The 25,003-nt window shown below is 40.8% G+C and overlaps 1 protein-coding gene across 2 annotated transcripts in view; it reads right to left on the reverse strand.

Moving 5' to 3' along the window:
- The window catches only part of SLF1 (SMC5/6 complex localization factor 1), a 180,847-nt gene that overhangs the window by 31,387 nt on the left and 124,457 nt on the right, over positions 1-25,003 (reverse strand). For both annotated transcript variants that reach the window (XM_089679164.1, XM_089679163.1), the window contains 3 exons: positions 24,321-24,468; positions 23,516-23,661; positions 11,465-11,637 (listed from right to left, as the gene is read on the reverse strand). In XM_089679164.1, coding sequence (XP_089535290.1) covers positions 11,465-11,637; positions 23,516-23,661; positions 24,321-24,468 — 467 coding nt within the window. The remainder of the gene's footprint in view (positions 1-11,464; positions 11,638-23,515; positions 23,662-24,320; positions 24,469-25,003) is intronic.

The following is a 25,003-nucleotide window of genomic DNA, read 5'->3' on the forward strand; positions in this document are numbered from 1 at the left end:
CAAAAAAATAAACTGGGCAGCGCAGTGGCCCAGGGTTAGCACTGCAGCCTTGTAGCACTTGGGTCCTCGGTTTGATCCTGAAAAGGACACTATCTTTATGGAGTTTACATTATCTCCCTAAGCTTGCGTGGTTTTCCTGCAGACATTCCAGTTTCCTACCACACTGCAAAGACATTTAGTAGGTTCAATGCTTCCTGTCTAAACTGTCTCTAGTATGCATGAGAAAGGGACATTACATTGAGGGCAAGGACAAATGTGAATGTAAAGCGCTGTATAAATACCTATATTAAAAATAAATTAAACTTCAGCTTAACATTTATAATGTTTGTGCAGTGGTTCCTCGCAGTTAGCAAATTGCAAATTTGAGAAAAGAATGACCCAAATGCCTGCACACAAAAACTAATGTAATTACAAAACTGGAAAAAGACCTCAAGAATCTGAAAAACTACAGGTAACAAATATTTTTTTTTCCCAAGAGGACTACACAATTGCCATACAATATATTATTTAAATTATAAAAGTATGAGCAGAAATTACATTGTGGACCTATTCAGGAAATCATCAAGTACCACTAGGTATCTAGTCTAAAAGTACATAAAGAAACCTCCTGCCCTTCACACACTTCTGCTTGGTCTGTCATCTATTTCTTTGCAATAGACTCCAGCATCCTGCTTTAAAATAGAGCTATAGGCAAAACATTTATTTTTACATTTTGGATAGAACAGGGAGGGCTATAACCTCTGTTAGGTTTGTTTTACCACTTGTGTCTCATTGCAGAGATTTCCCTTCATTTCCTTTCCCATAGTCAAACAAGAATTGAGGGGAAATCCCTGCAAACTGGGACCCCCAGGTCACCAGAACTAGTGTCCTCATTGAAGGATTTCCACTAAATACTGTTCAGGGGACAACCCAAAATTTGGGATTTTCTTTTACTTTCGATGATAATGGTAAACAGGTTAAATAGAGAGGGTGGATCTCCTTAATGGAGCAACAGACAACAATAAAAATGGACAGCCATTCTAATACCTCTCCAGAAAAAGAAGCTTTGCCTTTATTTTATTTTAAGTGCTTTAAAAAAAAAAAAAAAAGGAGGCCAAGAAGAACATCAAACTTACCAAAATCATTAGGATTTATGACACCTTTTACTTAAGGTAATCCATTTTACAGGTAAGACCATGGCTACTTAACTACTGTTTGACTAACTTTGTGCATTCTGTTTTGAAGTATTGTGGTGGTTGTTTTGATTTTTTTTGCACACGGGTAGTATTTGTATGTTTTTAAGCACTGCTGTCCCTATATCTCTTAGAAGGTAAAATTTAAATGTGTATATAGTGGAAAGCAAAGTCTTTTATAATTTGTAAATCATACATTTATAAATTGTAACCTTTTTTTAAGAGTGTATTGGTGACTTAGACAGGATAAGTTTTCAATTTGTTGGTATAAACATATACATGGATATTTTTATTTATCCTTTAGCATATTCCTATGTTCTCTGCCTTGCCCATTTAATCATGTTCACTTAGTCTACAGACACTAAAGAATGTTTAAGCAAGTGTTGGGACCCAGGTAGCAGGTCAAGTCTCAGTTATGGTGTCTATGAAATCTTCTCTTTACTATATATGTTTGCTATATATGGATCACCCTTTACCCTCAAGATTATATATGCCTTTTGTATCAATCTCCATGATCTATTAGATTAGAATCCTTTTGCTTGTGTTAGGTTGTCAACTAATATTAAAGTATGTTCATTGTTTACCCTGTAAAGTGGTGTATAATATCATAGTGCTGGAAAAATAAAAAATTATAGTTATATCCTGAATAATAATGACAGGTTGGCCTTGGCCACAAATTAATTGCTTCTTGTGCTCTAGTAGTTGTTTTCATACATTAAATTTAATGTGAAAAATATAGCAGCAAGTAGAAAGTACTTAAATAATACATGAAGTTTTTGAGCTACCCAACCTGAAAGGGGACAGGCGCTCCACTCCTGAAAGCTGTGTAGGGTTTCCTCAGGATTGTTTTCACTCAGAAACACACCTGCAGGCATGGATATTAATTTGGGGTCATCAAGGGTCTGAGACAGGTTGTATATCTTGGGAAGCATCAAGAATATTCTTTGTCCCATGTACAATTATTACATCTGAAAAGACCTACACCTGTTAATCATGATACCTGACTCCCATCGTATGGATAATCACTCATTTATTCTGTTACATATCCTGTTTAATGACTACAAAATGGAAAGAATGCCAACACATGAGTCACAAAAGTGTTCTGGTTATTTTAGCACTTAGAACCATATTTAGCAGATAATCTGTGACAATTTAGAGTGCTTGAAAAGTGTGCTATCAAAGACAGCAAAAACATATATGTATACTTTCAGTCATTACACACCAAGTACACATGTCCAGACAGACATATTAGAAGCAGTTTACTGCTTATGAAGATATGAAAATCACTAATAGAAACACACCAAGAGATGTTGCTGCATGTTCAGACAGGGTGGAGGCTAAAGCACTTCAGGGGCCAAATCACTGATGGTAAATACATATGGATGTGTGGTTTTAGCCTGCTTTCTTATTCCAACTTTTCTTTTTAATTGAAACCAAATTTGCCAACATTTTCTTACCCCAAACAGGCAAATTTATAAACAAAACATGGATGTGTAAAAGTATGTGCTTGCAACTTAACCTGCAGTAAGTGCACAAGCGCTTGTGTGCATTTTGCATCCCTTTGTTTCACATAGAGTGAATGTTTGGGTGTGAAATTTAGACAGATTATTTTCTTCAGTTGAAAACACGTAACATTTTTCTGCTTTGGAAGTGTTTCAGAGGGCACGAAGCTGGAATATTGGCACTTTTTGCCCCTATTTTTACTATTGCCATTGATAAATGTTTCAGTATTCAACTAAAATGTTTAACTCCCTTAAATCTTTTTTTTTTTAAGTGGATGGTATACTTTATCTAGTCCAAGGTGAACAAGGTGGTCTACAGAGCCGTGACATGTCTTTTTGGAAAGCAAAAATGCTACTATTTTTTTTTTTTCAATTTAACGATGTATTGAAATTTTTTACATTTCTTAAAAAAATGTTTCTTGGCCATGAATGTTCGGAAATATATTAAATTTTATATAATTATGCTTCATTTGGTGAGTAATACAGGGTAACCCAGAGACCTGTCTTTTCAACTCCCTGTTATTGCTTTACTGTGCACTTTCTGGCATTTGAGCAAAAGCAGAATTTCCAGAAACTGTGGCTTTTTTAGAACCTAAATAAGTTATTGGACAAACAGCAGTAAACATGCACTCAAAAAAGGCAGAGTAAAAGCATTTTTTTTTAATTTTTACAGTATAATTTTTAGAAACATACCACTTATTAAATAGGTTTGTTACTTAGGCAAGTCAAGGGAAACAATAATTATGCAATTTTCAACAATCTTGATACATTTTGTTTTAAAGTGCATCTGTGTCAAGACTATGAACATTAAATTATTCACACATTCCTAAAAAAAAACCTGTAAAGTAACTTTAATTAAACAAGCCATTCCTGATCTCTGTAGTGGTTTGTACTGCAAGCTAATTATTTTTGCACAGATCACAACAAAAACTTGGGTTTCGGTTTATTTCTAACAGCTCAGAAACATCTGTTTTCTGTATGTTTACATTAGAAGGCTGTCAGAATGTGAAGATTCAGGTGCATTAACCACTTGCCCTCCAGAGGATTTACCCCCCTTCCTGACAAGGCCATTGCTTGGGATATGGAGCTACGTTACTTTAATTGACAATTGCGCGGTCATGCAACGCTGCACCCAAATTAAATTTACATCCTTTTCCCCCCCACAAATAGAGCTTTCTTTTGGTGGTATTTGATCACCTGTGCGGTTTTTATTTTTGTGCGTAATAATATATATATCATATAATATAAACATGTCTAGTAAAACAATTTTACATTTCGTCATAAATTTGGGCCAAAATGTATTCTGCTACATGTCTTTGATAAAAAAAAAAATCCCAATACGTGTAAATTAATTGGCTTATGTGAAAGTTATAGCATTTACAAATGGCGGTATATATACTGGAATTTATTTTTCATTTCTAATTTTGTACTAGTAATAGCGGCGATCAGAGACTTAAAGCGGGATTGCGGCGGGCATTCGGACACTGGGGGGAACACCAGTGACACCAATACAGTGATCAGTGCTAATAAAAAGCACTGACACTGTATTAATGGCACTGGGCAGGAAGAGGTTAACATCTGGGGTGATCAAGGGGTTAACTGTGTGCTGTGTAAGGGCTTTACACTGTAAGCACACTGCTTTGTATGGCTCTGCTACGCAGAGCCATACAAATCAGTGTGCAGGAGCTGACAGGGGAGAGATATGTGCTGTTTATACACAGGTCTCTCCCCCATCGGAGATATTAGGCGATCATTGGGTGCCAGCGAGAAATCACTGGCCGGAACCCGGTGATTGAGAGCGGAGGCCGTGAATGGCAGCGAGGGTAGGGGCCCCCTACCTGGAACTGCAAAATCACTTTTATAGATGTGATTTTCCGCACCCGTGCTGCCCTGCAGCAGTATTTCTGCTATAGGGTGGCACGGAAGCGGTTAAAAACTAATAGAAAAAACACTGCAGCCGGCTATGCACAGATTGAAATTTCGATCTACCTATGGGCAGGCTGGTTGTACTAAAGTTGATCTTTGAAAAACCAGCCTGTTGATTTTTTTCGTATGATCAATGCCAGCAGCAGAGATCATTGTATTCTGACACGGGGAAACCTTGTGCTGTCAGAATACAGTAGTGCAGCAGGAATGATTCCCCGATCAACACTGACTGTGTTGATGTGGGAATCAAGCATTTTTCTTTCCTTCAATCAAAGAAAACTGCTTAGTGTATGGCCAACCTAAGATTTCTATCTCTGTTGTAAACTTTGAACATAATTTGAAACGCAATGCTTATAGCTACAGAGGTGATTAAAAGCTTGTTTAAAGTACTTTAACTGTTTGTTCAGAAAATGAAAAATTGTAGTGTTCATAGTCTGGGCACAGGTTTTCTTTAAGCCACGTTGAAAGTCAATATTGCCTGAAAAGATGATGTTCTTAATTTCTGCCTTTGATTGCCCCCTACGGGGGCATTTTGTTAAATGTTAAAATATACATTTTATTCTTACTGTGAACACTCCAAAAATATATATTTAATGTAAGCAGAGACCCTGGAGAATAAAATAGTGGTAGCTGTAATTTTTATGTCACACAATATTTGTACATATTATTTATCAAACACATTTCAGGAAATATACACTAAAATGAATTTTAGTGCAAACAAACTCAACATTAAACCCACCATTTTGGTGAAATATAAAAGAATGGGTTTGCTTTGAGTAAACAGATACTAAACATTTCAAGTCTTAAAATCGCCCACACTTGTGGAATTGCAAAAAAGTATGGTACCCAAAATTCTCCATAGGCGAGGCTTTAAAAGCCTTTACAAGTTATCAGGCCAAACCATGAACCACATGTGGCACAACTGATGTTTACATACATGTACTTGACCTATGCTGTACTGTTTATATGGGATGTATACGAAGGAGGGGGAATATTGAAAACAATTTTTCAAATATTTTTATTTTTTTAACTTTATTACTATCTAAAGGGGGCTAACAAAACAGGTCCCCCTTATTATCCCCAATGTCTCCCCTGTTGTCCAATGTAGCTATTCAAAACACAGATCCCTCAGACAAATCACAGGACATTAAGAATTCCATTAAAAGCCGCTTAATCGCTATTTTTCAGAACACTCTTCACAAGCTCTAAAAGCCAGTTCCAAGCTCACAGCTGCAGCGGTAGACAAATGGTTAATCTATAATGATTGTGTGCTATTGAAAGGAAGTATGTGTTGTCTTAAGCTTGCCTTTTAGCCTTTACCCTTTAGAATAATGCATGTGGGTTCTCCAGGAAAAAAAACAGGCAAAATTGAGGAAAACCCCTCTCAATCCCAGCAGGCCACAGTATTGTAAGCAAGCAATAGTAGGAGTGGATGATAAAAACAGAAAGGAGGAACAGTAATCAACTCCAGGAAAAAAGGAAATATGATTTACCTGTAAATTCCATATCTTGGAGTACGGTACAGGACACATGTAGAATATTCAAACAACATGGGTTACAGGCAAGTACCTTCAGGCGACTGGACCCTGGCAAAGCTTTAGAGGAAACATCCACTCAGTGCCTTCCAATAACCCCACTCCATTCCATGGAGTCCTCAGTTTTATAGCAAGCAATGGAGAGTAAACTGAGGAATGGAAGGGGAAGTGGGCTATATCATGCACTGTACCCAAAGGGGCATGGCAAGATGGTGGAAAAGTCACGATGCACAATTCCAAGTCTACGGAAGCATGTTGCTTAAAGCTCCCTCTTCAACATAGTGACAATTTGAGGGAGTAAAGTCTTCTGCAGCTTCCTCCAATACTCCCTCAATACCCTCTTCATTCCTTTCTGTGTCCACATCTTCTAGGATTGGCACATGGGGAACTGACCCTTGTTGAAAAATGGGAGTAGGAGAAAAAGTTTGGCAATATTTGGTCCTGGAGATGGCTGTGATCTGTCCGAGGAAACATGACATAAGTGCAGAGAATGTTGCTTTTGACAAAAAGGCTGCTTGTGGTGTGCCTGAAAAAGAGCTAGAGACAGAAGCCGAGACCAGTGTTAGAGCTAGTTCTTGCTCTGGTTGCTGAGACCAGTGCTAGAGCCAGTTTTTGCTTTGAAGCAAGGGACCCAAACACCTTTTCAAGGTTAGGCCAATCACAAGACAGAACCAGATGTAACAGGGAATGCACTGGAAAAGTCTGAACGGGTTTAGGGCTCTTTTGGACAACCCAGGGTAGTCACTTATAAGTAGCAGTTCCAAATCTAGGATCAAGATTTTATCCTTAAGCTCAGAAGTAATTTCTACAGACTGCGATACCTTATGTACAAAATCCTCAAATAAGGTTAACATACAATAATCCTCATCCTTGGCTGACTGTGTGGAAGAAACTTCAGCCTCAGGGAATTCAGAGACGGACTTGGCAGGAAAGGGCATGGAAGTGTGCTTGCAGCCCCTGCATTCTGACTCAGCTATCATGGCTGTAGTTGTGCCCATAAACTCAGACATACTGTATAGTGGTAGTTCAGAATTCCTTCCAAGACAATACTGAGGAAGGACAAAAGTTCTAAGAGGCCACAGTCAAAAGGTACCTGTGCAGAACCTCACCTTCTAGACAGTGAACAACTACCAAACACCCAATATCAGTTAAGTGGGGCTTTTTAGGTGCTTGATTTAATGTAATTTACACAGCAATCCCATTACAAAGATATATATATATATATATATATATATATATATATATATATATATATATATAAATAAACTTTCCACATACATAGACCATCCCTTTTCTTTTCTCCCTGGTCTCACAGGTCAGATTGATAGTAGCAGAAGCCATTGGCTCCTGTTGCTGTCAATCAAATCCAGGTGAGAAGGGAACAGGAGGTGGAGCAGAGTTACGTTCTGTGTACCTATGGACACTCGCAGTCTGGATTGAGAGCGAGCCTACACCTCTTCTCCAATAGCAACTGGCTTGCTACAGGGGCAGACAAAGAAGAGAAGGAGTCAAGCGGGCCAGTGGGAGACCCAAGAAGAGGAGGTTTGGGGCTGCTCTGTGCAATACCAGTGCACAGAGCAGGTAAGTATATACCTCTTTTTTATTTTACGATAAAAAAAATTAAGCTTTACAATAATTGTAATACTTTAGTTATACTTTCTGTTAATTTGCTATACACTTTTAAATAACTAAGTGCATCAAAGGAAGCAGACATTTTGTTGTCTTACTGGCAAGTCATGACAATGATCAATCACACCACTAACATAAGTGTTATAAGGCTTATGCTGTCACACAATGAATGAACTTGCTGCACCCTTCAAAATGTATTCATTTTTAAAAAATATATGCTTCCACTTTGGATTAGTGAGTATACATACACAGTGGCCATAGTGGTGAACTGCCTTTAGAACCTGAATTTAGCAATACTTCTAGAAATAACATATCCACAATACAGTAGTACAGATTCCAAAATCTGTAGCTGTTTTATAGAGGAGTTTTAACTTTGTACTGCCTTATTGAAGATACACTATATTGCCAAAAGTATTGGGACGCCTGCCTTTACACACACATGAACTTTAATGGCATCCAAGTCTTAGTCCATAGGGTTCAATATTGAGTTGGCCCACCCTTTGCAGCTATAACAGCTTCAACTCTTCTGGGAAGGCTGTCCACAAGGTTTAGGAATGTGCCTATGGGAATGTTTGACCATTCTTCCAGAAGCGCATTTGTGAGGTCAGGCTCTGATGTCAGACGAGAAGGTCTGGCTCGCAGTCTCCGCTCTAATTCACCTCAAAGGTGTTCTATTGGGTTGAGGTCAGGTCTCTGTGCAGGTCAGTCAAGTTCCTCCACCCCAAACTCGCTCATCCATTTCTTTATGGACCTTGCTTTGTGCACTGGTGTGCAGTCATGTTGGAACAGGAAGGGGCCATCCCCAAACTGCTCTCACAAAGTTGGGAGCATGAAATTGTCCAAAATGTCTTGGTATGTTGAAGCCTTAGGAGTTCCCTTCACTGGAACGAAGGGGCCAAGCCCAACCCCTGAAAAGCAAATGCCACCAACCTGTCACGGTTCGCTTTACACGCACACGCCCACAGCGACTAGCTAACCGAGGAGCGCACGTGCGGCCATGACTTGGAGTAAGAGGGAATAAGGGGGACTTAATCTGAATATATATACGTATATAAGACCGGCCGTGATATACTGTCACAGCCCGCGCTACCTCTGGCGACCACTAGAGGGAGACTCCACTCCAATGCAGCTGGCTGACCACACACACAGGTAGACACAAATCTTACATACAATCTGGTAAACTAATTAGGGTTGAGGAGCAGCGTAGCGATCGACACACCCTTCTAGGATTCCTCCAGCTGTCCTACAAGCTAGAACCCCAGTGTTAATCACTCTTCCACTGTCCACACACCCCCATACCAGACACACCACAAACGGTAGCTTGCTACCACCCAACAATTTATCTGCAGAACAGTCTGCTGGGACACCACACACACACAGATCTCCATCTGGCAGACCTGTCACCCTCACAATCTGCACGCAATCTGCCAACATGCAGTGCAATTGCAAACAGATTGGCAATGAACTTGACCGAGCATATAAAGGCACTAAAATACAATACAATCTAATCTCTCCGGAGATATGAGCCCGCTAAGTACCCAGAAATCACTTATTAATTTTATGATTTAATATCCAGAAAGTGAGCAGTGCATAAGATATGTACAAAGTATAAAGAGTCACAAAAAATACAAAAATACACACAATTGGCTATTTACTATAAAATAAAAGGAAATAAAAAACAGAAATAAAACTTTTACCAAGAGTTATTCTGCGACTGGAGCAAGTCAGAGAAAGTCCACAATCCGTCAGTCAATAGAACGGGCTCCATACGAATCACAACGTCCATACCTCAAGTCCTCAATTTATGGGAATATGGACGTGGGCTGGACATTAGGTCTTGGCCAATCAACCCTGGGGGGTGTTCCCATACCAGCCCACAGGACGTTCTGGGTGCTGAAATGCCCAAAGTCGATTGGACCAGGAACGGTTTGAATCACCAAGTCAGGGATTGAATTTCCGACACCAGCGCATCAGTCCGATCACGACAGTACCAATCACTGTTCAGCTGTTGCAATCCGGCGTCACATAAGCATTTCCTGCATTTTTCTGGCATTCTACATAGGCCACAAATACGGTTTTTACATGCAGATGTAGCCCACAGAGTGCCCAATCAGAAGGAAGTATTTTCATCTCTCTGCAACTAATATTTTAGCTTTTATGAGAGATGAAATCTATTCCTTTGATCTGTATATATACTTTAAAGCTCCCCAGACAGATCGGAGTCCTCCTAGCCTCCTGCAGCCGAAATGTCTGGCGTTCAAGACAAAACTTATTGGCACTTAGGTGTCACTTCCAGCCTAGAAGCTGCTCTGTCTTTTCAGATGCTAATGGATGAGCACATGTCTCTGAATACTTATGACTGAATTTAACGACAAGGAATGAAACTAAATTTACAATTACATATTGCTACAGATCACATCTCAGTCCAATCACTTGAATCCCACATCTACGTTACAAACAACCCCACACAATAATCCCCCCTCCACCACAATTGGTACAATGCAGTAAGGCAAGTACCGTTCTCCTGGCAATCGCCAAACCCAGACATGTCTATCAGATTGCCAGACAGAGAAGCATGATTCGTCACTCCAGAGAACACGTCTCCACTGCTCTAGAGTCTAGTGGGGGTGTGCTTTACACCACTGCATCCGACGCTTTGCATTGCACTTGGTGATGTAAGGCTTGGATGCAGCTGCCCGGCCATGGAAACCCATTCCATGAAGCTCTATGCACATTGTTGTTGTGCTAATCTGAAGGCCACACAAAGTTTGTAGATCGTTAGCTATTGACTTCTGCGCACTGTGCGCTTCAGCATGCGCTGACCCCGCTCTGTCATGTTATGTGGCCTACCACTTCATGGCCGAGTTGCTGTTGTTCCCAGTTGCTTCCACTTTGTTATAATACCACTGCCAGTTGACCATGGAATATTTAGTAGCAAGGAAAGTTCATGGATGGACTTATTGCACAGGTGGCAACCTATCACAGTACCATGCGTGAATTCACTGAGCTGCTGAGAGTGACCCATTCTTTCACAACTGTTTGCAGAAGCAGTCTGCATGCCTAGGTACTTGATTTTATACACCTGTGGCCATGGAGGTGATTGGAACACCTGAATCCAATGATTTGGAGAGGTGTCCTAATACTTTTTGCATTATAGTGTATAATTAAAAATAAAAGTGCTTCTGAATTCACAGCAAAGAACATGTAAGCCTCACAACTGCCAGTTGACTGTTGTTGCACGAATTTGCAAAAAAATAAAAGTTGGTGCATTTTCTGCTTATTTTTGACACTTTTTTAGAACACAATATAAAATAGCATACATGGGCAAGATCTAAGAAAAAAATTTCTTCAGTTCATGTTGCAATAATTATACATATAACATTAATGGACTATGTAAAATAAATGCATTTAATGATATGCAAACTATTTTTAAAAAATCTGGAATTTTGCTGAAAAACTGTAAAAATTGGCATTCACATATTCTGAAATTGAACATTACGCCCTTGTTACGTCTTCAGGCTTGTTTGGAGCAAATCGCCAGAGAGCAGCAAGATGTGTTGTAGGTTAAACACAAAGAGGCTTTCTGACAGTCAGATTCATTTTCAGACAACAACAAAGGTCACACAAAGTTCAGGATATGTGTCAGGTCAGAAGCTGTCCCCCAAAGCAGAAAAATGGTGATGTTATAGGTATTACTTACGGCAGATCAAGCAGCACATCGTCTTGGTTTTGATTTTCACCATTTAGCATCAGTAAAGCCCTTCGAGACTCCAGGCAAGGCCGCTGCCCTATTTTCCTTTTTCCTTGGAGTTTCTGGACTTTTTCACTGCTACTTGCCCCTGATTTCCAGAGAGCTGGGATATACATGCAAGTCTGATGGCAGAAATGTTGTATTAGGAAAAATACACAAAAAAGGAATACATTGTGGGCATTAACAATAACAGACTGCATGAACACTCTTGATAAAAAACACAATCCCGATTACTTGCGATTATTAAAGAACTCCAATAAGGTCCTTTTACACATTAAACTGGGAACAAAGCATAAAGTCCAGAAAAATATTAAAACAATACTACCATATTTAAACATACATTTTTTTAGGAACCCCATGTCTAAAAAAAGTCATATACATGTAGACATTTTAAAATTAGTTGTGTGTGGCCACTCCTCGTATATTTATATATTTGTTTATTTATTTCAGGTACTTTTATAGTGCCGTCAATTTACACAGCGCTTTACATATATATTGTACATTCACATCAATCCCTAACCCTCAAGGGGTGTACAATCCAAGGTCCCTAACTTACATTCATGTATACACATACTAGGGCCAATTTAGACAGGAACCAATTGTCCTACTAGCATGTCTTTGGAGTGTGGGAGGAAACCCACGCAGGCACAGGCAAACTCCAGGCAGGTGGTGCCGTGGCTGGGATTCGAACCAACGACCCTAGTATATTAACAAATTGTAACTCCACTTTTATTGAGGAAAGAAAAACCCACAACATTCCCCTCTGGGTGATCTATGTACAATGCAAGGATTTTAACAAACTTTGTTGCAGATACCTACCTTATGTTACTCTGAAGAAAAAGCTGTTTGTTTCTGTATCCATGTGCAAAGTGAATGTGAATGGGAGTGACTCTTTCATTATTGATCAGCTGAAGAACCTGCAAGGTTCTAAAGAGAAACGTGGCAGGGTCTGAATGCCTTTAGACGAGATTAACCCTTTGGGAGTATCTCACCAAAATGGACATTTTTGTTGCAGAGAATGTGAGGATGCCCAAAACATGATCTGTAACTTTGTGCTGACTTCTGGGAAAATCAGTGAGCCAATCACACAAGGAAAGCATGACCGTTTCTGGGGGTGTTCTGTACACCATATGTGTATAGAATGACTACAGGTTGCCATATTGCATAGCATTTTACAGAAAATAAAGAGATGCAGATTGAAAAGGTAATTTTTAATAACAATATATTACAATATGGCTTGTGTCGCAATTGTGTATGCTATATTATGTTTTTTTTTTTAATTTGCTACATTTTTGACCATTATGTGAAACTAGGTGCTATCTATTCTATAAAATAACAGAAACAAGTTCACTACATAACTCTGAGGATGCAAGTAAGATTAGATTTGCAGCACAAATATCAAGGCTGCCTGCCTGCTCAGCATAAGGGGAGAGATCTAAGCTCTGTGCTGTCTTTACAGTGTTTTTTTTCAAGCTGCATTTTGTTTAGCTGGAAACTTGAGAATATGCTTGTGTATGTGCCCTAAGGGTTAACTTTGTGCAGTGATGTGTTAAAGCTAAAGGGACAGTTCTGAGTGATAACAGCTGCCCCTCTGCCAAGACCTGACCTGAAAAATTAGTATGAGCAGTCAGAGCTAATTATGAGGTGAGTAAGGACAAATATCCCTACAGGTTCTTTGCAGATTTGCTAGATAAAGGCTATGTGAAATGCACAACAGTAAAACGAGCTTTAAAAAAGCCTCAATGATGACAACGCAGCTCCAAAGTCTACTTGTCTCCTGTATAACCATGCTATAGTCTAGGTAGGACTTATTTTTTTACCTAGAAAGGGAATAATTGTTAAGCTGATGAAAGTGGTCAAAACATCACATCAAAACATTACGTCCTGGTCACTAAACCATAAATTACTTTGTAGACAAAATGGATATTAAAGTGATGGTATTTTTACACTAACAATTAATCAGTGGGTACATGAGTCCATTTTTTTAAATTTCCATTCCCCCATCCACACACCAAATGTGGATGAAAGAATCCTCCACGCTTAGCAATTGTATTCTCACAGCAAGGAGACATCCCTACCGTCAGAATACACTAATCAGAGCTGCCAGCTAGTGACAAAGATCCTACAAGGCGGCTGTACAGTTAGTAGATCGACTTCTGTACATACCTTGCCCATACACGAGTCAAAATATGTCTGGTTCCTGCTGAACTGGCTGAATTTGGGTCTATGTTTTGACAAAATTTTCACCATATCACTGTTCTTTAATGCACTTTTTCAGTATAAGATTACTCAAATATACTGAAAAATACATGACATTCAAACAATCACCTTATAAACTACTTTACAACATATCACATGCCTGTATTACGCTATATAAAAAAAGTAGTAAGTCAATGTCAATACAACAACTGGTCTGTATATACTGTGGGGCACTACTGTTGACATATTCAACATCAATAATGTAGTTTGGTGGTTCATGGCATTTTGGAGATTCTGAAGAAGCCTTCCTGGCACTACAAAACACTGCAATGTGGTAAGGATACCTAAAAGAGTTCTATAACCACTTGCCTACCGGGCACTTTTACCCCCTTCCTGTCCAAGCCAATCTTCAGCTTTCAGCGCTGTTGCACTTTGAATGGCAGTTGCGCAGTCATGTAACACTGTACCAATATGACATTTTTTTTCACACAAATAGAGATGTCTTTTGGTGGTATTTAATTGCCACTGGGATTTTTATTTAATTTTTTGCACTATAAACGAAAAAAGAGAAAAAAACTGAAAAAAAAAGGTTTTCTTTGTTTCTTTTGTTATAAAATGTTGCAAACAGGTAAATTTTCTCCTTCACTGATGTACATTGATGAGGCTGCAATGATGAGGCAGCACTGATGAGGCAGCACTGGTGAGAATTGATGAGGAAGCACTGATGTGCACTGATAGGCGGCACTGAGGGGCAGCACAGCTGTGCACTTTTGGAGCTGCACTGATAACCAGTGCCCTGATTATCAGTGCAGATGTCCTCTGTGACACTTGTGGTTATCAGCAGTACTTTCCTCACACTGTGACAGCATGAAGAAAGTGCTGCTGATAAACAGCAACTGAAATTCACTTTGTGATCAGCTGTGTCATTGGAAACAGCTGATCGCGTGGTAAAAGGTCGCTGTGATTGGACTTGTACCTTGTCATGTGATCAGCTGTGTCCATAGGATACAGCGATCATAGACAGCGCCTGGTAGGGTGCATTCTGGGAGGATGTCATATGACACCCTCCCAGAACTGGACAACCGCACTGTAGCCATCATTCGGCTATAGCCCGATTGTCAAGTGGTTAATTTTCACTGTCACCCACTTTTTTTTTACTTTTAAGATCTTGTACTTTACATGGCCTACACATCTGCTTTAAAATTAAAGTGACACTAAATTATATCCTTATTTTTCAAAAACAATCCATATACATCCACCACCTAATGGCCCTGTAATCTACTTTTTGTGAATTTTTTTTCTTACTATGTTTTCTTACATTCTTGTAGCTTTCCTTGTAATCTGAACCTTTCATTTAACTTTTCACTTCTGTTTGTTTGCCACATGACCACAACTAACATACACTGCTGGTTCCAGTCATTGCTGTATGCACACAACACATCCCATAATACATAGTCCATGGTCCCTAGTCTATCTCAGGAGCAAGAAATAGAGGATGGTTACACCTCTACTTAGAGTGGGGCCACAGAAAACGAACATACCCCTAACAGGAAGTTGTATTGCAACAGCAAACATAAATAAATATGTACATTTTTAGATTTGGAGAAGGCTGAGAAACAATTGAGTACTGTCCGTGATACTTTTTTTTATTTGCACTAACATACAGTTTTTCAGGACAAGCTTTTGGGGTGTACCCCCTTTTTCAAGGTCTAAGCAGTACCCTAAAGCTTGACCTGAAAAATTGTATGTTAGGGCAAAAAAAAAGTATCACAGATAGTATTCAATTGTTTCTATCACAAGTGCACTAATATGGCTACAATCACCTCAAGAGAGGAGGATGAACAATTGAAAGTACTTTTTTTAGTTAAAAATACATGTTTGAATTGAATATTTGAAAAAAACTAGGAGTTTAGTATCACTTTTATACCTATAACAAAAGAGCACACAACAAATCCCAAGTGCCAGGTCATCATGGCGACTAGAAACTTATGTCCTGGCACCTGGGTTCACATACTGCCTTCCACAGATTTTAATGGGAAATCGCGCCCCATAGACTTCAATGGGCAAACGCCTCCCATAGACTTCAATGGGCAAACGCATCCCATAGACTTCAATGGGCAAACGCATCCCATAGACTTCAATGGACAAACTCAAGTTCTCCCACTTAAAAAGATGAGAGAGGCCTGTAATTGGCATCATAGGTAGACTTCAACTATGAGAGACAAAATGAGAAAAAAAATCCAGACAATCACATTGGCTGATTTGGAAAGAATTTATTTGCAAATTATGGTGGAAAATAAGTATTTGGTCACCTACAAACCAGCAAGATTTCTGGCTCTCACAGACCTGTACCTTCTTCTTTAAGAGGCTCCTCTGTCCTGCACTTATTACCTGTATCAATGGCACCTGTTTGAACTTGTTATCAGTATAAAAGACACCTGTCCACAACCTCAAACAGTCACATTCCAAACTCCACTATGGTGAAGACCAAAGAGCTGTCGAAGGACACCAGAAACAAAATTGTAGACCTGCACCAGGCTGGGAAGACTGAATCTGCAATAGGCAAGCAGCTTGGTGTGAACAAATCAACTGTGGGAGCAATAATTCGAAAATGGAAGACATACAAGACCACTGATAATCTCCCTCGATCTGGTGCTCCAAACAAAATCTCACCCCGTGGGGTCAAAATGATCACAAGAACAGTGAGAAAAAATCCCAGGACCACACGGGGGGACCTAGTGAATGACCTGCAGAGAGCTGGGACCAACGTAACAAAGGCTACCATCAGTAACACACTACGCCGCCAGGGACTCAGATCCTGCAGTGCCAGACGTGTCCGGCTGCTTAAGCCAGTACATGTCTGGGCCTGTCTGAAGTTTGCTAGAGAGCATTTGGATAATCTAGAAGAGGATTGGGAGAATGTCATATGGTCAGATGAAACCAAAATAGAACTGTTTGGTAGAAACACAACTTGTCGTGTTTGGAGGAGAGAGAATGCTGAGTTGCATCCAAAAAACACCATACCTACTGTGAAGCATGGGGGTGGCAACATCATGCTTTGGGGATGTTTCTCCGCAAAGGGACCAGGACGACTGATCCATGTACAGGACAGAATGAATGGGGCCATGTATCGTGAGATGTTGAGTGCAAACCTCCTTGCATCAGCAAGAGCATTGAAGATGAAACGTGGCTGGGTCTTCCAACATGACAAGGATCCCAAACATACCGCCCGGGCAACGAAGGAGTGGCTTCGTAAGAAGAATTTCAAGGTCCTGGAGTGGCCTAGCCAGTCTCCAGATCTCAACCCCATAGAAAACCTTTGGAGGGAGTTGAAAGTCCGTGTTGCCCAGCGACAGCCCCAAAACATCACTGCTCTAGAGGAGATCTGCATGGAGGAATGGGCCAACATACCAGCAACAGTTTGTGCCAACCTTGTGAAGACTTTCAGGAAACGTTTGACCTCTGTCATTGCCAACAAAGGATATATAACAAAGTATTGAGATGAACTTTTGATATTGACCAAATACTTATTTTCCACCATAATTTGCAAATAAATTCTTTCCAAATCAGCCAATGTGATTGTCTGGATTTTTCTTCTCATTTTGTCTCTCATAGTTGAGGTCTACCTATGATGCTAATTACAGGCCTCTCTCATCTTTTTAAGTGGGAGAACTTGCACAATTGGTGGCTGACTAAATACTTTTTTGCCCCACTGTATGTGTAAAGAGCTTTATAAATTGGCTGCGCTATATAAGTACCTGTAATAAAATAGAAATATATAATGTGTATATATACATATACAGTATCTCACAGAATGAGTACACCCCTCACATTTTTGTAAATATTTTATTTTATCTTTTCATGTGACAACACTGAAGAAAGGACACTTTGCTACAATGTAAAGTAGTGAGTGTACAGCTTGTATAACAGTGTAAATTTGCTGTCCCCTCAAAATAACTCAACACACAGCCATTAATGTCTAAACCGAGAGACAATAAAGAACAGAGAAAAAATAAGCATGTCTCCAGACCTAAACCCTTTTGAGCATCTGTGGGGCATGCTCAAATGGAAGGTGGAGGAACGCAAGGTCTCTAACATCCACCAGCTCTGTGATATCGTCATGGAGGAGTAGATGAGGACTCCAGTGGCAACCTGTGAAGCTCTGATGAACTCCATGCCCAAGAGGGTTAAGGCAATGCTGGAAAATAATGGTGGCCACACAAAATATTGACAGTTTGGGCCCAATTTGGACATTTTCACTTAGGGGTGTACTCACTTTTGTTGGCAGAGGTTTAAACATTAATGGCTGTGTGTTAAGTTATTTTGAGGAGACACTCACTACTTTACATTGTAGCAAAGTGTAATTTTTTCAGTGTTGTCACATGAAAAGATATAATAAAATATTTACAAAAATGTGAGGGGTGGACCTCACTTCTGTGGGATACTGTATATACACACACACTACTGTGCAAAAGTTTTAGGTAGGTGTGAAAAAATTATGTAAAGTAAGAATGCTTTCAAAAATATATTTCAGTGTTTTTTTTTTATCAATTTACAAAATGCAAACAGAAGAAAAATCTAAATCAAACCAGTGTTTTTGCGTTACTACCTTTTGACTTCAAATCAGCATCAATACTTACACTTGCAAAAAGTCAGGGATTTCGTAGGATTAAAGTCAGGTGTATGATTAACTAATTATACCAAGCAGGTGATAATGATCATCAATTTCATATGTAGGCTGAAATATAGCCATTTACTGAAACAGAAACAGCTGTGTAGGAGGCCTAAAACTTGGTGAGGAATAGCCAAACCCTGCTACTAAGGTGAGGTTGTGGTTTTACGTCACAGGTCATAAGCCGTGGCAAGACTGACCATAGCAACAAGACAGAAGGTAGTTATACTGCATCAGCAAGGTCTTTCCCAGGCAAAGATTTCAAAGCAGACTGAAGTTTCAATTGAGCTGTTCAAGCTCTTTTGAAGAAGCACAAAGAAATAGGCAATGTTGAGGACCTTATACGCAGTTGTCAGCTAAGGAAACTAAATGCAGCAGTTGAAAGACTCACCAAGCTTACTTCCCTTCGACATCAGAAGATGTCCAGCAGTGCCTTAAGCACAGAACTGGTGGAAACCGGTGGGACCCAGGAACATCCATCTACTGTACGAAATAGTCTGGCCAGAAGTGGTCTTCATGGAACAATTGCAGCCAAAAAGCCATACCTCTGGGGCAGAAACAAGGCCCAGAAACTCAAGTATGCACGAAAACATAGGAACTGGGGTGAAGAAAAGTGACAGCAGGTGCTCTAGACTGATGAGTCAAAATCTGTAATATCTGGCTGTAGCAGGAGGCAGTTTGTTTACCAAAAGGGCTAGAGAGCAGTACAATAATGAGTATCTGCAGGCAATAGTAAAGCCTGGTGGACATTCCTTGCAAGTCTGGGACTGCATTTCCGCAAATAGAGTTGGAGATTTGGTTGGTGCCATCAATACTAAGACATACAGGCAGATACTTATTCATCATGACATACCATCCGGGAGGCATGTGACTGACCCCAAATTTATATTGCAGCAGGACCCCAAACGTAAAGCCAGTGTCACTGATAACTTTAGCGTAAAGAAAAACAAGGAATCCTGTAAGTGTTGGTTTGGCCCCACAGAGCCCTGATCTCAACATAATCGAGTCTTCTGGGATTACATGAAGAGACAGAAGGGTTTGAAGCAGCCTACATCCACAGATAATCTGTGATCTCTTTTCCAAGATGTTTGGAACAACCTACCTGCTGAGTTCCTTCACAAACTGTGCAAGTGTACCTAGAAGAATTGATGCTGTTTTGAAGACAAAGGGTGGTCACATCAAATATTGATTTTATTTGGATTTCTCTTTTGTTAATTTACTTTCCATTTTGTGAAGTGATAAAAATAAACTATTTACACTTCTATTTCTGAAAGCATTCTTAATTAACTGCATTTTTTTGCACCTGCCTAAAACTTTTGCACAGTAGCGTGTAATCTGAGGTAGCTCTGGGATGACCGCCAGCCAGTTCGGTGAAAGCAAAACAGTTCATTTATTTGGATCTCGGATAAACAAAAAGACAGCTTACTTCAGCCATAGTCTATAAACAGTCCAAAACCTGGTATCAGAAGCTAAACCACAAGCTCACTGTTAAATATTCGGTACCATACAGGGGTTAGGCTCCTCCATAGTAAGGGTGCCAGGCAGGCCACATTGGGGGGTCAGTGGCCCCTGTCTCAGCTTGTCTGAAAGATCCCACTTGCCACACAGCTCCTGAGTCCCTCTCCCACTCACTTCCCTCTGCTGCCATTTTAAGCCTCCCTCACCTGGGACTTAACCCCTTTGGAACCAAAGTTCTGGTAGTCAGGACCCTAATACAAATTGAAGCATCTAGAGAGTACTGCAATTGTCCCCCTTAAAGAGACCACACACCAAATATCTGGGAAATGTATCTGCCATCCAGGACAAATTCCTGGTGTCCTGTAAAAGTGTATATCTTGTTAGCAATTTCAGTGAATCATACCAGTCTGAACTGTGGATTTAGGGCTTCCCAGCCCCCACTTTTATTGAAAAAAAAAGTAAAAGCCATTACATCAGATTTCCCACACAGCAGGGGTTTTAGTTTCACACAGTACCAATATTACACTAAATGTTTAGCCTCCCGGCTATCCATTTCTCCCAGGTGTCTTGGTCGCACACACTTCTTCCATGCAGTACCACTGTTCCACAACACACCACATTGACCTACACGGTCTTTGTCAGATTTCTGGTTGGACGAGGCACCTGTCTCCCACACTGAACAGACCTGGACATGCACACACGCTGCCCCTGCAGCCACTTATCTCCTGGACAGTGCGCTCTCTTGCCTGCAATGCTGAGATCTGCTGTCTCCTGGATGGACCCCACACCTGTGTCCTGATGGGAGCCTTGTGTTATGTTCAGGACTATCAATATAAGGGCTGTGTGCACCTGTACACACAGTGTTGTCTGCAGCAAGACCTGGGTTGGGTTGGAGACTTCTGCCCTTCCAAAGCACATCAAAATCTCCAAATGACAAAGCCAATCTGAGAATACCAAACTCCATAAGCGATACTCAGTGTCCCTCATTTTACATTCGTGCAAACCATAAGTCCCTTTTCCCTACTTTTAGGCTATTATTATTATTATTATTATACAGTATTTATAAAGCGCCAATAGTTCGCTCAGCGCTGTAAATTACAAAGGGAGACAGAACATGTGACAGAACAATACCAATACAATGCAAAACATGAGGGGATCGAGGGCCCTGCTCTTTCGAGCTTACAATCTAGGAGGGAGGGGGTGGTGGCACAGGAGGAGATAGCTGTGGGGGATGGAGTGGTAGGAAGAGTGGAGGAGGTCGGCAAGTTAGCAGGGGGTGGGGTAGGCTTCCCTGAAGAGATGGGTTTTCAGGGTGCGCCTAAAGGAGAGGAGAGTAGGTGATAATCTGATGGGTTGGGGCAGGGAGTTCCAGAGGATGGGTGACACCCTGGAGAAGTCCTGGAGGCGGGCATGGGAGGAGGAGACCAGGGAACTAGAGAGAAGGAGGTCTTGTGAGGAGCGGAGTGTGCGTGTTGGGCGGTACTTGGATATTAGGTCAGAGATGTAGTACGGGGCAGTATGGTGGACAGCTTTGTACGTCAGCGTTAGGATTTTGAATTTGATCCGTTGCGCAATCGGAAGCCAGTGGAGAGATTGGCAGAGGGGGGTGGCGGAGACAGAGCGGTTGGAAAGGTGAATGAGTCTGGCAGCCGTGTTCAGGATGGACTGAAGAGGGGATAGCCAGCGGCGAGGCAGGCCAGTGAGGAGGGAGTTGCAGTAGTCGAGTCGTGATATGATGAGGGAGTGGATGAGCTGTTTAGTGGTTTCTGGGGTTAGGAACGTGCGGATTTTGGCGATGTTGCGGAGGTGGAGTCTGCACGAGTTTGTTAAAGATTGGACTTGGGGCTGGAAGGATAGGTTGGAGTCCAGAATGACACCCAGTACTCTGGCCTGCGGGGCGGGTTTGATGGTAGCGTTGTTGGATGTGATGGAGAAATCAATGGGGGGTGGTGTCCGGGCTGGGGGGAAGACAAGAAACTCGGTTTTGGAGAGGTTCAATTTAAGGAAGTGGAGCGACATCCAGTCTGATATGTCGCTCAGTAGGTGTGTGATTCGGGCTGAGACCAAGGGGGTGAGGTGGGGGGTTGAGAGATAGATTTGTGTGTCGTCGGCATAGAGGTGGTAGTTGAAGCCGTGAGAGTGTATGAGTTGGCCAAGGGAGGAGGTATAGATGGAGAAGAGAAGGGGCCCGAGGACAGAGCCTTGAGGGACCCCAACAGAGAGCGGGAGTGAGGGGGAGGTGGTAACATTATAGGTAACGCTGAAGGAGCGTTGTGACAGGTAGGATGAGAGCCAGGAGAGAGCAGAATCTCTGAGGCCGAGGGAGTGTAGTTTTTTGAGGAGGAGGGGGTGGTCGACTGTGTCGAAGGCCGCAGAGAGGTCAAGGAGTAGGAGCACTGAATAGTGGCCATAGGCTAGGGGTTAGGTTCACACTATTGCAATTTCTTCCGATATTTGGTGTGATTATGTAGCGAGATTTGGTTTGCAGATTCTATGAGGCCAAAATCGCACCGGAATCACACCAATGTAGCACAGGACCCTTTTCCAAAATCATATTGTGTTGCATTGATGCGAATGGGCACCATTGAAAACGTGTGATTTCCATTGTTATGCGATTCTGTGCCCCTCCAGTGGCACCTAAAACTTTAAGCCCATTTAAATTGATTCTAAATGCAAAATGTTTTTTTACCTTAAAGCAGGGGTGCTCAACCTGTATCCTGCAGCCACATGTGGCCCTCGGAGCCCTCTGATATGGCCCTCGATCTTAAATCAGGGATGCACACTTCTATTATATCCTACAGGTTTGGGGAGCTTTCTGAAAGAGCACTAAAACTTTTGGTGAGCTTTCAGAAAGTGTACCATACCTGCAGGATATAATAGAAGATATAGTAGAAATCTATGGCAAAGTGAAGGAAAGCCACAGGTGTGGGCAAACTGCAGTGCATCAGTGTGAAAGCAATGTTTTATTGGGGACTCAAGACAGTAAGGGCTTGTTTACATTTGTGGTTGGGGGGGGGGTGTAAAATCCCATAGTTGGGACCTGTTTTTACCTCAAACCACTGGTGTAGCATCAGGGGTAGCAATGCTGACCCTGCCCCATGCTCCGGGGGGGGGGGGGGGGCTTGCAGCCCCCCTGTCACATTCTGTTCTATACTTGGATAGGCGGGGTGGCATATACAGGAACTGATCTTCATCATTTTCCTCCGCTGAAAGCCAGCTTCTCCTCTTCTCCCTCCGGCATTCAGAATAAAAAATTAAAAATTATGAACCATTTCATTATATTGTGGTCTGTGCCCGGTTAAGTGACCCTCGCTCTTCAAACGGTTGAGCACCCCTGCCTTAATGCATTCCCTACATTAAACAATAAGTTCACCTTTGTAAAAAAAATAATAAATGCATATCTTTTTGCAAGTAAAAAAAATGTGAATTTTTAATTTTGTTTCTTACTAGGAGCCTGCAAAGCATTGCACCCACGATCAGCAGACCAGTTCTATTACAGGCTGATGATTACTAAGTGTACCAGGTCTAGCCCTGACACGTATTAAACTGCACAGTCATATGTAGACAAACTGCAGAGCTGTTGTAACAGAAAAGTTGACATAACAGCATGAACATAGAGTTTGTTAGTACAAAGTCTATCTTACTGCATATCTATTTCTGTGGCTGCTTACCAGTTTCTCCAAAGTTATTGGTTCAGAGGACATGTTAACACTGTTCTCTAGGTAAAGGTTCTTGAATATCATTTCTGAGACCAACATCTGGAGCCAAGAAGAAGCAATAGAACAAACAAACTGTTCTTTTTCTTCTAGAGTAAACTCTGAAATAAAAGTAGAAGACAGATTTAACAAATTTAGAGGGGATTTCTAGCTTATATAATGCTGGTTTTAAACACAGCAAATGTTCTCCACACAACTATACTTTAATATACACATTCCTAAAGCTGTATTCAAGGCAAGCAGCAAATGATTCAAATGACATATCAGTATGTGAATTGTTTTATTCTCCAAGGCATTTACAATTCTGTTCAGCCTGTCTTATAACCCTGTCCTTCCCTTCCCTGGCTGCATCGTCAGATAAGTAACTTTAAAGCTCCAAAACACACCCCTAGCCCGTTGATTGGCAATAAAGGAGCAACAGCACACTGGTTAGGTCATCTCTCAATGCTGCCCCTTTCTCTCACAGCCTGTGTGTTCTACCATAAAGGGCATTGCCAGAGGTTAATATAAAGACAGATCTGGGAATTTGCATGAATTGCATTCACAAACACAATCACTGATTTTTTTTTTTAACAAATACATTATTGCATTCATCTGTTTTTTGATCTGCCTGGAGTTAAGCTTTAAGTAAATAATGTCATTAAATTTTATTATATACCAAGGAGGGTGTTCTTTGCATGTTTTCATTGCACCATTTACACTGTAGGTTCTATACATATAGGTACAATGCAAGTGTCTAAGGGAAAAACAATGACCATACCTTCACACGAAACACAGATGTAGTATAGAAAATCACTGGCCACCTGATGCAGCAAATTCTTGTTTAGGTAGAATCCAAGCAGTATCCAGAAGTCCACAGTAGCAGCCAGCATCCCATTCAGAAGTGTGGCAATCTCTTCAGATAACACCTTTACATAATGAAGTCATATCAATAAGACCACAACTTACAATACATTAAGTAAAACGCAATAATATCATTCAAATGTTTTATGCACACTTGCATTGCCAAAAGCTAAAAAACTAAAAAAAGTGTATTCTTGATCAAGTATTTTATTGAAAAAGAAGAAGAGCAGCAAATATAAGATAAGCTGTACATAGTTTAAGTTAACCATGTTAACAGCATTACAAAAAGTCAAGATAACCGCTTCCGAGAAATAACAAAACAAGAGTAGAGAAAAGTGAAGCTGCTTGGGATTCGTCAAACTGGCCTTTCGCAGAGTACAGGTCTGTAAAATGATTGTGGAATACCTGAAGAACCTTCAAAGGGTTACTAAAATATAAGTCTCTAGAGAGTTTCAGATGTATAGATTTTGTGCGTACAATCCATTGTGTGGAGGGCTAGGGCAAGAAACATATCTGGTTTGTTGGCCTTTGTGTAGATCCTATGCCTGGATCTACGCAAAGCTTTTTCAGTTGACTCAGTTAGAAAGAGGTCCAACTCCA

The sequence above is a fragment of the Staurois parvus genome, unplaced genomic scaffold, assembly GCF_062004578.1.
Source record: "Staurois parvus isolate SC_StPar_1 unplaced genomic scaffold, SC_StPar_1.0 ptg000218l, whole genome shotgun sequence".
Lineage (NCBI taxonomy): Eukaryota > Metazoa > Chordata > Amphibia > Anura > Ranidae > Staurois > Staurois parvus.